General features: G+C 40.8%; 1 protein-coding gene across 3 annotated transcripts in view; it reads left to right on the top strand.

Moving 5' to 3' along the window:
• The window catches only part of prex2 (phosphatidylinositol-3,4,5-trisphosphate-dependent Rac exchange factor 2), a 264,841-nt gene that overhangs the window by 138,248 nt on the left and 109,768 nt on the right, over nt 1-16,825 (top strand). For all 3 annotated transcript variants that reach the window (XM_078398119.1, XM_078398117.1, XM_078398118.1), the window contains 2 exons: nt 4,452-4,631; nt 9,122-9,216. In XM_078398119.1, coding sequence (XP_078254245.1) covers nt 4,452-4,631; nt 9,122-9,216 — 275 coding nt within the window. The remainder of the gene's footprint in view (nt 1-4,451; nt 4,632-9,121; nt 9,217-16,825) is intronic.

Consider the following 16,825-nt stretch of genomic DNA (forward strand, 5'->3'; position numbering starts at 1 on the left):
GAATGTGAACCTATTGCAGTTCCCCAGAGTTATGGTGGGTAATCAGTCCACTGGACACGTGCCAGAGTAGAATTGGCATAGGAAAATTATACTGAATTATTTGATTTGAGAGAACAGGTGTGAAGGACCAAGCTAAGTAATTTAAATTTATTTTAATTAATTGAGCTTGTGACATAATTTTAAATACATTTTTAGATTATAATTTATGAATTATTAACTGCTTTAATGCTTTCAATGATTTTCAATATTTTTTGGAAAGTTTCTGAATCCTTGACGGTTTTGCTAGTTGGCCAAACCCAGGTCATGGCTTAGTCAACCAGTGGTTTCTTCCCATCACTTTATTAGTTGGGGGTGGGGTGCAGGAAAATGTGCACGTTCTGATGTGGCCACCTGATGGCATTGGAATGGCAATGCCTTGTCACTAATCATGATAAAAATGACTTCATCATATCAGGATGAGGCAAGTCCATATTCAGTTCAGTTTCAATTTCAGTTTAGTTTATTGTCACATGTACCGAGGTACAGTGAAAAGCCTTTGTTGCATATTAACCAGTCAGCGGAAAGTCAAAACATGGTTATAATCGAGCTATTCACAGTGTACAGATACATGATAAAGGAATCACATTTAGTGCAAGATAAAGCCAGTAAAGTCCGATCAAAGATAGTCCGAGGGTAACCAATGAGGTAGATAGTAGTTCAGGACTGCTCTCTAGTTGTGGTGGAATTTTTCACTTGCCTGACAAGAGCTCGGAAGAAACTGTCCCTGAATCTGGAGGTGTGCCATTTCACACTTCTATACCTTGTGCCCGATGAGAAAGGGGAGAAGAGGAAGTGGCCAGGGTGCGACTCGTCCTTGATTATGCTGCTGGTCTTGCCGATATTTACCCTCATGAGTTAGTAATAACTGTCGGTGGCTCTCTTCTGGGAGCAAGATTGCCCGTAATCTGACTTTGCATTTTGTAACAGGGCTGTACTAGATGGATAAAGCAGAACAGAGAGGAAAATTATCTACCTCAGGAATGTTAATAGGTTGACCAGACTAGTCAGATTTATTGCACTTTTGAAACTTGCATGCATCATTTATTCAAGGCTGTCAGCCTCTATTTATTTCCTCATGGCATAACAAAATCCCATAACAATTTCATTGGCCCTAGACTTCAATTGGCATTTATAAATCCACAGAAAAAAAGTTAAGAAAACTGAGACGATGGAGATAAACTGTGTTCTGCATGGGAATCTAACAACAGGAGCAGATGGAGCATTTATTTTGTCAACATATTTGGCAAAGTGCTGAAGTTTAGTTTTGAGCTGAAAAGGCTGGTGTCAGTGTAGTGTTGCAAATGAGACAGAAACGCTATTTTTCAGTGCTGGATTTAGAAATGAAATTTTATGCATGGTGAGTTCAAGTGCATGCATGAATACAAAATGAGGTCTTTGCATATTTACACATCCATGAACGGATCATTTTCCCAGCAGAATTAGATCAGTGAGACTCTGTATTTATACTTGACTCCTGCCCAGCGTTTGACTGAGTAACATGTAGAGAAACTCGAGTATAAAAGTCTTTGATGGAATAGGTTGGGATAAACAGTTTTTAAGGCAGGACGAGGGATAACTGAAGTTTAGTTTAGTTTGGAGATACAGCGCGGAAACAGGCCCTTTGCCCCACCGGATCCGTGCCAACCAGTGATCCCCGCAAATTAACACTACCCTACACACACTAGGGACAATTTTTACATTTACCAAGCCAAATGCACGGTGGCGCAGCGGTAGAGTTGCTGCCTTACAGCGAATGCAGCGCCGGAGACTCAGGTTCGATTCTGACTACGGGTGCTGTCTGAACGGTGTTTGTACGTTCTCCCCGTGACCTGCGTGGGTTTTCTCCGAGATCTTCGGTTTCCTCCCACACTCCAAAGACGTACAGGTATGTAGGTTAATTGGCTGGGCAAATGTAAAAAGTCCCTAGTGGGTGTAGGATAGTGTTAGTGTGCGGGGATCGCTGGGCGGCACGGACCTGGTGGGCCGAAGGGCCTGTTTCTGCGCTGAATCTCTAAATCTAAAAATTCTAAAAATCTAAATAACCTACAAACCTGTACATCTTTGGAGTGTGGGAGGAAACCGAAGATCTCGGAGAAAACCCATGCAGATCAAGGGGAGAACATACAAACTCCATACAGACAGCACCCGTAGTAGGGATCAAACCCAGGTCCCCGGTGCTGTAAGTGCTGTAAGGCAGCAACTCTACCGCTGCGCCACCGTGCCGCCCTTGCTGTGCTACCGTATTGGAGCTGACGTGGACTGGATGTGCCAAATGCTCTCACAATGCTAGTATTTTAATAAAAAAACAAGTGGCTTTATTTCAAAAAGTATGTATCAATAACCAATTAATTTTAAAGGTATATAAAAGGAAACACCAAAATTAATTAACTTGCTATTGACTATTCAGTAAAAATGGCACAGCCCATGATTTTACCCAAGGCAGTGATTTGTGTGGAAAAAAAGACACAAAGTGCTGGAGTAACTCAGCGGGTCCAGCAGCAACTCTGGAGAATATGGATAGGTTATGTTTCGAGGGCAGGGCCCTTCTACAGACTGGAGTCAAAAGAAAGTCCTGAATCAAAATGTTATCTATCCGTATTCTCCAGAGGTGCTGCCTGACCTGCTAAGTACTCCAGCACCTTTTGTCTTTTTTTGTAAACCGGTACCTGCAGTTCCTTGTATGAATGGTTCAAGAAATTTTAAACTCCAATTTCTTGGCCTTGATATGGAACTCAGACTGAAGCTGGCTGAAGGCAACTGGTGATCAGACAGGAAACAGTCGAAGTCAAGCAGAAAATCAGGAATGGTTTGTGTTTGGGTAGTTAGTGAGCATGCGATTCTGAAACATCTGCATTTGGGGAACGAATATGTTCTAATCGGACAAAATGAGCAATGTTCCTGTAAGAAAACTCCTGCAAGAAAAATATAATTGACCTTGATACTTGATGCAGTGATTCGACCTGAAACATCGCTATTCCTTTCCTCTCTCGGATGCTGCTTGGCCCGCTGAGTTCCTCTAGCAGATTGTTTGCTGCTCCAGATTCCACCATCTGCGGTCACGTGTCACCATTATTTACCTTGACTCCCTGTGGCCTGGATCCTGTTGATTTCAACTCTCAGATTACAATGACTTTCCCATGGTTGAAATTGACACTACAGTATGTCATTGAGGTTTCACTTGAAATTAGGCACCTTCTCTTGAGAAAGAGTCTGCGCTACCAAACCTTGGCTATAAGAATGTAAGGGACGTGGGCCAACAGTGAAAATACATAGAAACATAGAAAATAGGTGCAGGAGTAGGCCATTCGGCCCTTTGAGCCTGCACCGCCATTCAATATGATCATGGCTGATCATCCAACTCAGTATCCTTTACCTGCCTTCTCTCCATACCCCCTGATCCCTTTAGCCACAAGGGCCACATCTAACTCCCTCTTAAATATAGCCAATGAACTGGTCTCAACTACCTTCTGTGGCAGACAATTCCACAGATTCACCACTCTCTGTGTGAAAAAAAACTTTCTCATCTTTGTCCTAAAAGACTTCCCCCTTATCCTTAAACTGTGACCCCTGGTTCTGGACTTCCCCATCATCGGGAACAATCTTCCTGCATCTAGCATTTGCTGCCCTATTTTCTCCACCTAACAGAACGTCCCCCCTCCCCTCCCCTCCCCTCCCCTCCCAATGTACATCTGACATGTTTGTCTCAAATTGTTCCTTAAATTTCTCTAAAAAACAGATTTCAAAATAGAAAATTAAAAAAAATATAGAGCAAAAAAAATGCTTACAAGTGTGACTTTGGTCTAAACGGTTCTTGGGTCCTGCATGATAGGATTTGCTGTACTGTAGGAGAATTGTGGTTCCCAAAGGACCGAACAATTACTTGGGGTACAGTTAAATGAAATAAGAGGGGCTGTTTTAAAAAATGTAATTTATCGGTTTTCATGAACATGAAAACCAGCACAACCTTTATGTCAGCGTTTACATTAATATCTAATTATCTTTGTCTTTGTTGCTTCATTATAGTTACGTTTAGGCTTGCATTCAAAGATGAATAAATCACCACTATTCCAAATTACTCCCTGGCCAATTGATAATGACAATAAAGGGTTCTAATTGAGTCATTGCGAGAGAGAGCACCGAAACGGGGGCCTTTATCCCACCAGGTCTGTGCAAATTGTTGACCATCCATTTACACTAATCCTACAAATGCAAAAGCCTGCAGCATGTTTTCATTTTTACTGTGTTGACTCCCAGTCAATTGTCTCAGACTCCCAAATCCACGCACTACTGCAGATTAAAATTCAGCCCGCCATTTTGTCCGTTTTCCAGTGAATAATCTGCTGCATTATATTGACTTCTTATTCCCATTATATTCCCATCTTAATTGACTTGCTTTGTTTCCCATTTTATAGCCTCCTCTCATCAATAACCCATCCAACTACACTAGAGACGGAGACCACTGAATCGCTAATTACGGGAGAGAATGAAACCGACAAGGTAGAACGCAATAGCAAGAAGGTCTGTTTTGTGGTGACTGGGGATGACCAAGAAGATTCGGGTCACGATACAATAAGCAACAGGGATTCTTACAGGTAAAATATGCTTTGGGTTGTTCTGCAATGGAGTTAAACTAAATAGTTTTTTTGGAAGCAGGAACTGTAAATCATGAGTCACCTATGCCTTTACTTCATCTTAACCAGGCATGTAGATGTGTGTTTAAATTTGGTGGAATTATGTTCCTGAACTGAAATACACAAGCATCATTAGCCAAATCTTCCAAATTAGCCAATCAGTGGAACTAATTGTAGACTTTCGAAGAGCTCCCCCTCCCCTCCCCTCCCCTGACTCACCATCAACAACACCACAGTCACATCTGTGGAGTCACTTAAGTTCCTTGAAACCATCATCTCCAGGAACCTTAAATGGGGGGCCACCATCGACTCCACAGTCAAAAAGGCCCAACAAAGGATGTATTTCCTTCGGCAACTGAGGAAACACAATTTGCCACAGGCAATGATGGTCCAATTCTATACTGCTGTCATTGAGTCTGTCCTCACCTTCTCCATCATGGTCTAGTTTGGCTCAGCCACCAAGCATGGCATCCGGAGGCTGCAACAGATCGTTCGATCAGCTGAGAAGGTTGTTGGCTGCAACCTTCCCCCCCATTGATAAGCTGTACACTGCAAGGGCCAGGAAGCGAGCAGGCAAGATCATCTCTGACCCCTCTCACCCTGGCCACAAAATCTTTGAAGCACTTCCCTCTGGAAGGCGACTCCGGACTGGCAAAGCAGCCACAGCCAGACATAAAAACAGCTTTTTTCCCCACGAGTGATAGTTCTACTCAATAGTCAAAGTCTTTAGTCTCTTTTTTGCTCTGGTTTATTTTCACCCACATGTTTAGACCGTAATGTTGTATCCTTATTGTTTTGATATGGTTATGCTTTATTCTTAATTGTTAACTGTATGTTTGTGTTGTCATTTGTGAGCGGAGCACCAAGGCACATTCCTTGTATATGCACATACTTCGCCAATAAACTTATTCATTCATTCATTCATTCATTCATTCATTCATCTTTCCATCTTAAGAAAATAGAAAAAAAATGCAGACGTAAGTACCTCAAATATCACTGCACTTTGCATGAAACTGTATGACCCTATATGGCAATAATGAGATTTGAGTATATCACTGCATGGCGGTAGTTGATTTAAACCATCAGAAGATACAGTATTTGTACTCGCTTTGCCTCTCAGTTTAATCACTTGCAACTAGCTCGATACTTGTGTCAAGAAATTTTAAAAGATGGCTTGTCCTAATCGGTCATCTTTTACTTCCACATAGTGTGTAGGAAAAAAACTGCAGATGCTGGTTTAAATCAAAGGTAGACATAATATGCTGGAGTAACTCAGCGGGTCAGGCAGCATCCCTGGAGAGAAGGAATGGGTGACGTTCAGAAGAAGGGTCTCGACCCGAAACGTCACCCATTCTTTCTCTCCAGAGATGCGGCCTGACCCGCTGAGTTACTCCAGCATTTTGTGTCTACCCTCCTTTTACTTCCGCATCATTCCCCTGTGTGGATCTTAGGGCTTTAGCTAACACGAATATCCTGTTATTTTTTTTGTATTTTTAAATTCAAAAATGGTTTTTAATTGGATTTGGCAGCTAATCACCAAGAACATTATTCTCCAACTTAGTGGGTGGTTCACAATGCAATTTAGAAAGCATGTAATTTATGGCTTCTGTGGCTGCATATTGGCTTGAGAATTGAAGCACAATTCAATAAAGGGGGTGAGTACAGATGCTCATTAAGGCATTTATTAATGTCAGATTGCCAAAAATAGCATTAGTTAATGCTTCAAAACTACACCAACAACTCACTTGTTTCAACTGTCATCAGCACACACTGGGCAATAAATTTTCAGTTGGTGAAACTCAATTACAAATGTTTTGTGTGCTTTTCGTATATCTACTGTTCCAAGCTTTGGGCAGGCAAACTGAAATATTTCTAAATATGTTAACTTCTGCTCAATGAAGCTCACAGCAAAATGTAATTCACATATATTAACCATTTATATCTGGATATCACCAACAACCTAATATTTAAAAGCTGAGTATTAATGTTGCCATTGGAGAAATAGCTTGGTGTAGAATCTCTTACTCACCTCATGTCAATGTACTGAATTATAAGCAGTAATTAAAATATAGCCCAAGGACATAGCAATTGATTTAGTTGATTGCAGTTAATACAGCAATTGGTTTAGTTGACCTTGATTTAATTATGTGCTCGAAACTAATCTTAATACTATTAGTTGTTTCCAAAATAACTTTAGTTGACTAAACAATATACCATTGTTGCAAAGAATGATCAACTGTGAAATCTCAAACCAGAGCCTGGCTACTCGAACTGAGCCTGCTAAAACCTTACTATGCGCCAGGTCAGATCAGGTCAGGTATCATTATAATTAGAAGTACTCTGTCTGGGATTACATGGTGAGCTTGGTTCTTGGTAAACAATGTATTGAGGCTCAATACTATTGGAGATGATGGGTCTAAGTGTCCTCGTATAACTGGGAAATTTTATGTAGCACATGGAACAGATTATATTTATCAATATAAACATTCACATAAGCCAACTATATGCGTTAGTTCAGGGTTGGGTATCAAAACTAAAATGTCCTTGGGCTCAGGCCAGTATTGGATTGACAGGTTTTGATTTTTTTTATCCGAGCATTCCTAACGCATTGTGGGGGAAGGAACTGCAGATGCTGGTTTAAACCGAAGATAGTCATAAAAATCTGGAATAACTCAGCGGGACAGGTAGCATCTCTGGAGAGAAGAAATGGGTGACGTTTTGAGTCAAGACCCCATCTTCAGATTAGTCAGGGAAAAGGGAAACGAGCGATATAGACGATGATGTAGAGAGATAAAGAACAATGAATGAAAGATGTGCAAGATGATAAAAGAAACAGGCCATAGTTAGCTATTTGTTGGGTGAAAATGAGAAGCTTGTGTGACTTGGGTGGGGAAGGGATTGAGTGAAAGGGAATACCGACCGGGGTTACTTGAAGTTAGATAAATCAATATTCATACCACTGGGCATACCTAATGCATTGTTAGGCTTAGCATTGTGTGTAATCATTTTAACTACAAGAGAAAGGGCCTGATGTTTAACGACGTGCAGATGCAAGAAACCTGAAATGGAAACAGAAAATGCTGGCCAGACAGCACCTGCAGAAAGGGAAAGAAAGTAATGTTTTTAGTTTAAAGATCTTTCGTCATAACTGAAAAATAGAGAAAATGTTAGTTTTAAATTGCAGAGAAAGGTAAGGGAGAAAGGGATTTCATAAAGGGTGGAGAGATCAACTGTTGATGAAGTAATAATAATAATATATTCCTTTATTCGTCCCACACCGGGAAAATTTACAGTATTACAGCAGCAAAGTGGATAGCAAGAGATCATTCATTATAAATAAAAGATACATAAATTGTTATCAGTTTTTCGTGTGTTCTTAGCTGTTATTGTTGACTCGTCTGCTGGGAGCAGTGCTGGTTGTGCAGTCTCACAGCAGCGGGAAGGAAGGACCTCCTATATATACGGTTATACGGTTAACAGATTATGAGGTGGAAAGTGAGATAGTCACATTTTTATAGGAAGGTGAAAAAATTATGAAATGCAGATCAAAGCTGTTGAAAATGTCCAGTAGATCAGGCCATAAAAGGAGAGAGAAAATTGAATTAATATAACAGATGGGGAAACCACAGCTGAACTGCCGGTTCTAGTATAAACAAAGAAAGCAAATTACCTGATGATGGTGAAATCAGTATTGAGTCCTACAGAGTTCATTGCGACCAGATAAAACACTGTTTCTCAAATTTGCATTGGGATTCATTGGAAATTTGCATTCAGCCTCAGATGGATGGTTCAGAATGGCAGTGAGTTTGCAAATTAAAATACCAGGCAACTGGAAGATCATTGTCAGTGCTGCAAACTAACAAACATACTCTGCAAATGATCACACACTGGGATTTGGTTTCTCCAGCGTAGAGGAGATCACATTGTGAATGTCAAGTGCGAGACATCACATTGGGAAAAAAAACAAATTAACTGCTGCCTCATATAAAAGGCATGTTTATGTCATTGGGTGGTGGGGAGGAATGAGATGAGAAAGCAGATGTTAATCATTTGCAGTTGCATGGGAAATGCTGCTAGAAGAGGAAAGAAAGGTGGAGATTGAAAACAAGAGATGAGATTCATTAAGAGAAATGTCCCTTCAGAATGCTGAAAGGAGAGGAGAACATGTGTCTGGTGATAGAATCTCGTCAAATATGGAAGATATACAAATTTCCAAAGTGGCCACTTTTTTAATAATCCGTACTGAAAAATAATTTTGGAATAAAACTTCTGTTCAGAAATATATGTTATTAAAATTCTGGAAATTCAGGAATACTGAGGAGGATAAATCTCATCTCCAGACATACTAAAGAAGGATTACACGCCCGATTTCCCATACTAAAACAATATTCAACGTGAGCTGCATCTGTTCTGAGAGAAAGAAGACTTAATGTGTTTTCTTCCTTCCCCAGTGACTGCAACAGTAATAGGAATTCCATTGCTTCTTTTACAAGTATCTGCAGCAGCCACTGTGATTCTTACGTACACAGTGACGACATGGATTCGGGTAAGCTGCATGTGGTAAAATGTATTCATTGAACAATAATTGCTGTGGGTAGAAAAAATCATATTGGGTGTAGGTGAGAGATTTGCTGGCCAGAGGTGCATGGGAAAGTTGAAAAATCGTACAAAAATTTGATCGCTCATTTCAAGATTTTACTTGTGTAGGAAGGAACTGCAGATGCTGGTTTAAACCGAGCTTAGACAAAAAAGCTAGAGTAACTCAGCGGGTCAGACAGCATCTCTGGAGAAAAGGCAGAGGTGATGTTTCGGGTCGAGACCTTCAGACTGAAGAATGGTCTCGATCTGAAACGTCACCTATTCCTTTTCTCCAGCGATGCTGTCTAACTCACTCAGTTACTCCAGCTTTTTGTGTCTATCCAAGAGTTTACTTGCCTGCCATGTGTCTTCTGCATGTCTTTTAATTTTACATGGTGAATTTATCTATGCAACTACATGCATGTCATGACCTGGAAAGCATTTTGACAAAATTATTGTAACAAGGCTACAGAACATATCATGGGGAAAGAATAAAGAGAGACATTTTAGAAAATTCAGTCTGAGACGGAACTTCGAAAGGATATTGGGAAAGAAAATCCAAGGACAAAATGTCTTGAGAAAAGTTGGAGAAGGTAGCAGAGGAATTTGCTATTCAAAAATGAACAATGGTTCGATCCCACTTCCTAGGTTTTGGGTTAAGTCTGGAGATTATGGCTCTTCGTGTCCTTTTCAATTGAAAGCATATCCCTCATCATGGCTAGTTCCAGATTCCCACAAAATTTATTTCAATCTCATATCTCCTCTCATCCTTTCACTAAATAAGTTAAATAATTAATAAAATTGTGTAATTACAACATAATTGATAATATTTATAAAATAATAATGAATGATTCTCCATATTTACCTTCACTTGATTTTTCGTAATTTTATGCACCTCAATTAAATCTGCCTTCAGCCTCATCTTTTTCAGTGAAAACAATTCTTGACAAGACTGTCTCTCTTCTAAATCTCCAAACCTGCTTTAAATCTGCACCCTTTCCGGTGCTCTCCCTTCCTCACTGTAGAGTGATGATCAGGATTGTACACAGTGCTCTGGTCGAGACATAACTGGCATTTTATATATTTTCTAGATGATCATTATCTTCATGTATTAGATGACAGCCAATAAAGGCACATTTTCCATATGCCCATAACCATCTTATCCAGAGTGCATTTCTGGACAGGCACTCCAAGACCTCTGTTTCTGAAAAAATCTTAGATTACCGTGGGTTCGTTTGCCTTATTTATATTCCCCAAATGTATTATCTTGGGTTTGTGGAACAGACTTTCAAGAAGATGGTTGAGTTAATTTGAAGAATAAATGTGTAAATGTTGAAAATAAAATTTTTATTGTGACAACCTAGAATAGGACAGAATGGTCAGATATTCGATGTAACGAGCTGGATGGATTTTGTCTGAACTTCAATGTTTCAATTGTTTTGCGAATCACTTATTCATTCCCAATGTTTCAAGTGCATTGCTTTTGGGCTCTGTTAAGTTTACTTCTAAAGTATAAAATGATGGGATTAAACATATTGGATGTAAAACCACGATCCTATCTCAATTTGTGATAAAAAAAATCAGTCCTATTGATACTGTGGTGAATTTTGTTTAGAATGGACTTGAGTATAATTTCTATTTTTCTTATCCAGGTAATTATGAAGGTCCTTTTCTAGCTGTTAAATAGATAAAGGCTTGGACAGAGTAGACGTGGAGAGGATGTTTCCACTAGAGGGAGAGTCCAGGACCTGAGGCCATAGCCTCAGAATAAAAGGATGGTCCTTTAGGAAGGAGATGAGGAGGAATTTCTTTGGTCACAGGGTGGCAAATCTGTGGAATTCATTGCCACATAAGGCCAAGTCAATGGATATTTTTAAGGCAGAAATAGATAGATTGTGGATTAGTACAGGTGTCAGGGGTTATGGGGAGAAGGCAGCTGAGAGGGAGAGATACATCAGCCATGATTGAATGGCGGAGTAGACTTGATGGGCCAAATGGCCCAATTCTACTCGTATCACTTATGAACTTATGAAATGTGAATGGTTCTGAAAGTATTGTGTTGTCAGTGTTTTAAAAAAATAATTATTTGAAGCTTGAGGTTGTTCCCATTTCAGTGAACCCGAGTCCCCTGAGGGGTATGTGGAAGATTGGACATCCTGAACTAGAGATGGACTTTCCTTGCCCTATCTCTTTCCTCCACGAGTGAGAGGATTTGAAGGTTTTGTAGGAAATTTTATTTACTGAACTGTTGTGAAAGTCTGCTGGGCCATAAGGCATGGATTACTTTTGGCCATGATTTACCAGAAAGGCAGACTGAATCAATCGCTGAAAATGTTTCGTTTCATTTATTTCCAGTCTCTTGTAACTGGTATCCAAGGGGCCTGCATCTTAGGTGAACCGGCTGTCCAGAGCTCTGAGTTTCTTTAACAGTTAGACAATAGACAAGAGGTGCAGGAGTAGGCCATTCAGCCCTTCGAGCCAGCACCGCCATTCAATGCGATCATGCCTGATCACTCTCAATCAGTATCCCGTTCCTGCCTTCTCCCCATACCCCCTCACTCCGCTATCCTTAAGAGCTCTATCCAGCTCTCTCTTGAAAGCATCCAACGAACTGGCCTCCACTGCCTTCTGAGGCAGAGAATTCCACACCTTCACCACTCTCTGACTGAAAAAGTTCTTCCTCATCTCCGTTCTAAATGGCCTACCCCTTATTCTTAAACTGTGGCCCCTTGTTCTGGACTCCCCCAACATTGGGAACATGTTTCCTGCCTCTAATGTGTCCAATCCCCTAATTATCTTATATGTTTCAATAAGATCCCCCCTCATCCTTCTAAATTCCAGTGTATACAAGCCTAATTGCTCCAGCCTTTCAACATACGACAGTCCCGCCATTCCGGGAATTAACCTAGTGAACCTACGCTGCATGCCCTCAATAGCAAGAATATCCTTCCTCAAATTTGGAGACCAAAACTGCACACAGTACTCCAGGTGTGGTCTCACCAGGGCCCGGTACAACTGTAGAAGGACCTCTTTGCTCCTATACTCAACTCCTCTTGTTATGAAGGCCAACATTCCATTGGCTTTCTTCACTGCCTGCTGTACCTGCATGCTTCCTTTCAGTGACTGATGCACTAGGACACCCAGATCTCGTTGAACATCCCCTCTTCCTAACGACACCATTCAGATAATAATCTGCCTTTCTATTCTTACTTCCAAAGTGAATAACCTCACACTTATCTACATTAAACTGCATCTGCCATGTATCCGCCCACTCACACAACCTGTCCAAGTCACCCTGCAGCCTTATTGCATCTTCCTCACAATTCACAATACCCCCCAGCTTAGTATCATCTGCAAATTTGCTAATGGTACTTTTAATCCCTTCATCTAAGTCATTAATGTATATCGTAAATAGCTGGGGTCCCAGCACCGAACCTTGCGGTACCCCAGTGGTCACTGCCTGCCATTCCGAAAGGGACCCATTTATCCCCACTCTGGCTAGTTTGTGCTGGATTTTCCAGGCTTGCCGTTTTAAATCATTAAAAACATCAGAACAAAGAAACAGAAGTTGGAATAGGCAGTATGTTGCTGACTGACCACCCCCTTCCCCATGTTTGCTCCATCAACCAGAGAGCAGTGCTGAATTTTTATCTACCTCTTAGATGACCCTCGGACTATCCTTAATATATACCGATGAGCCAAAACATTATGACCACTGACAGGTGAAGTGAAAAACATTGATTATCGTGTTACAATGGCACTGTCAAGGCAGCAAGTGAACAGTCAGTTCTTGAAGTTGATGTGTTGGATGCAGGAGAAATGGGCAGGAGTAAAGACCTGAGCGATTTTGACAAGGACCAAATTGTTTTGGCCAGATGACTGGGTCAGAGCATCTCTGAAACGCCAAGGCTTGTGGGGTGCTGCTAAAGGATCTGCTGCTAATGTTTTGGTGCCAGATACCACAGGACACCTTCAGGGGCCTTGTAGAGTCCATGCCTTGGCGGGTCAGCGCTGTTTTGGAGGCACACCGAGGACTGACAGCATATTAGGCAGATGGTCATAATGTTTTGGCTTATCAGTGTACACCTTGCACTAAACTTTATTGCCTTATCATCTATACAATGGCTCGATTGTAATCGTGTATTGCCTTTCTGCTGATTGGATAGCACGCAACAAAAGTTTTTCACTAATACCTTGGTAAACGTGACAATAAACTAAACTAAAACTATCATTCAAAAGATCATGATTTTTTTCATCTATATGTTATTATCAATGCTCTAATGTGATTACTGTCATCAAACGTACATCAATTGTCCCATATTTGCGGACAACTTGCTGATTGTCTCAACATGCTCTTTCTTTAGTTGTTGAGCTTCTCAGGTATAGATTCTTTGGTTGCTCAAGTCAATATGTGTTCTTGATGTCCCAATAATGGCCATGTCCTTATTAACAATCATAACTTGCTCTTCATTACCCATGCAATATGATGCAAGTCTGAGTAATTGTTTTCATTAGATTGCAATGGGCTGATGCTTATGAACAGGAAAACAACAATAACACAGGTGAACCAAATAATGATTGAAGTGCGAAGAGATCTTGAGGCCTGTTTTTTGTTTTAAGATCTTGTTGAGTTTCTCAAGCACATTTAAAAATTGAAAGTAGGTTAAATCCTTCAAAATAAAAATATCAAAGTCATTTTCAAAATGTGTAGGAAGGAAAGCGTTTCTCTTTCCCCTGACTCTCAGTCTGAAGGTCTCGACCCGAAACATCACCTATTCCTTTTCTCTAGAGATGCTGTCTGATCTGCTGAGTTGCTCCAGCTTTTTGTGTCTACATTTTCAAAATGACTTAACAGTGTTTAACCTGACAATTACTTCTATTAAAAAAGTCATTTAAGCAGCCAGCTCTGATTAGATTTTAAAATAAAACACAACACTGCAGATATTCAGCAGATAATGCAGTATTTAGGTAGAGAGAAACAGAGTTAATGTGGTTAAATGACTGATACAACTTTACTATGTAGCAGCCAGATCATCTATTATCTTGACACTTCCGATAATCTGCCTTCCTGTTAAAAGGGGTTCTGGCTTTGTTGTCTTAAACCTCCTCTTAAACTTTAAAAGTGTACAGAGAAGATTTACGAGGATGTAGCCAGAACCTGATGGCCTGAGCTACAGGGAGAGGTTCAGCAGGCTAGGACTCTATTCCTTGGAGTGCAAGAGGATGAGGGGTGATCTTATAGAGGTATACAAAATCATGAGAGGAATAGATCGGGAGATGCACAAAGTCTCTTGCCCAGAGTAGGGAAATGGAGAAGCAAAGGACATAGGTTTAAGGTGAGGGGGGAAAGATTTGATAGGAACCTGAGGGGTAACCTTTTCACACAAAGGGTGGTAGTTGTATGGAATGAGCTGCCTGAGGAGGTAGTTGAGGCAGGTACTATCGCAGCTTTTTAACAAACATTTAGACAGGTACATGGGTAGAACAGGTTTAGAGGGATATGGACCACATGCACGCAAGTGGGAATACTGTAGATCGGACATGTTGGCCAGTGTGGGCAAGTTGGGCCGAAGGGCCTATTGCCTCGCTACAAGACTCTACGACTCCAAGAATGACATCTCTATTCTTCTGTCATTTACCAATTTAATGCAGCTGATTAGAGGTGAAAGTTGAATCTATGATATAAGATAAACCTTCACTCTGATTGCGGGGTATGGGGAGAAGGCAGGAACGGGGTACTGATTGAGAATGATCAGCCATGATCACATTGAATGGCGGTGCTGGCTTGAAGGGCCAAATGGCCTCCTCCTGCACCTATTGTCTATTGCGATGGTGAGATCAAGAAAAACCATAGCAAAATGATGCCGATGGGAAGTTTTTGTACTTTCTCAGGGAGACTCCTGAATGTTGGTTCCTTTATGTTAGTTGATTTGATGAGATCATTAAACTTTTTAAGAAATAGATCATTCAAGAGATTCAGATGACAGCTTTACAACTCCATCATTCTCACTCAATGACAGCAAGAAGCACAATAACTTCTTCTGTGTCATTCCATTTGATCTGAATAACCAGCCTAGTGTCCTCACCACAGTTTGAAACTGTCTTTCTCAGTTGCTACTTGTCTGCACCAACAAGACCTCCTCTGAGCAGTCTGAATTAATCTGAAATCATTAATTTGGAAAGGTTTTTAAGAGGTTGCCAGGATGTTACCTGGACTTGTGGGCTTGAGTTATAAAGAGAGGTTGGATAGACTGCAATTTTTTTTCCTTTGAAGCCATGGAGGCTGACGGGTGACCTTATTGAGGTGTACAAGATCATGAGAGGCATGGATAAGGCAAGTCCTCATAATTTTTTTTCCTGGCGTAAAATATTCAAAAACTAGAGAGCATAGACTTAAGATGAGAGAAAAGAGATTTAAGATGGATCTCAATGGTAACTTTTTCACAGAGGGGGTTGTTGTATCTGGAATGGGCTGCCAGACGAACCCATAGCAGTGAATGCAATTAGAACTTATAAAAGACCTTTGGACAGATGTGTAGACAGGAAGTGTTCAGGGGGATATGCACCAAATGCAGGCAAATGGGACCAGCCATGCCCAAAATAAACCATGCTCAAATAAACGACAGGATTTTTAATTTCATCAGGTCTGGTACTAAAGATTGTGTAAAGGCATGCGCAGAAATGCTCTTGGAAAGCACTATGTAAATCCACAATGTATCAGAATTCACTGCCTCAGAAGGCAGTAGAGGCCAAGTCTCTGAATGCATTCAAAAGCGAACTAGATAGAGCTCTTAAGGATAGTGGAGCCAGGGGTATGGGGAGAAGGCAGGAACGGGGTACTGAATGAGAATGATCAGCCATGATCACATTGGATGGTGGTGCTGGGTCGAAGGGCCGAATGGCCTACTCCTGCACCTATTGTCTATTGTCTATCACTGTGTGATATTCATGGTACTCTAAGAAGGCAGATATTGGACTTTACAATCCACACATTCAGTCCACATTAGTCTTTCTTTCATGATGGAAATAAGGTTGTGTGGCAAACATAAATACAGAAAGGGATACTTGAGAGATTAAAGGGAGGGAGAAATTGAGGGTCAGTCATGGGACGTAGAAGGAATAGGTGAGAGAGGTTGTGGGTGAGGAAGTCTTTGGGAGGAGGGGTGCCTGATCAAGGGGGTGTCAACAAGGTTCTTGCTGGGACACAGAAAAAAATCCTACACAACCCGAAGTACAAGCAGTACGGGTAAAGCTCATCTCTGATTAATACATTCATTCTTATTTCCTTCAGAACTGGATATTGGAGATCTCAGAGATCTGTAGTTGGCAGTAAAATCAGAAATTGAGATAAAATCAGAGAAACAAATGTTTGAATAAGGAACCTGCCTTCAGAGATCGGATTGCATGTCTGTCTCCCCGGAAGCCTTTATTGAAATTGAAAGTTGGGGGTCACATTTCCTATTGCTTTGGGTCTAAATTATCGTAGTATTGCTCACCCCATCACTGGTAATTGTATTTGATAATTGTATTTAATAAACTTCTTAATGGAGATAGATAGGCAACTGGTGTTTAGCAAA

The sequence above is a fragment of the Rhinoraja longicauda genome, chromosome 4 (genome assembly GCF_053455715.1).
Source record: "Rhinoraja longicauda isolate Sanriku21f chromosome 4, sRhiLon1.1, whole genome shotgun sequence".
In the NCBI taxonomy this organism is placed as follows: Eukaryota; Metazoa; Chordata; class Chondrichthyes; order Rajiformes; family Arhynchobatidae; genus Rhinoraja; species Rhinoraja longicauda.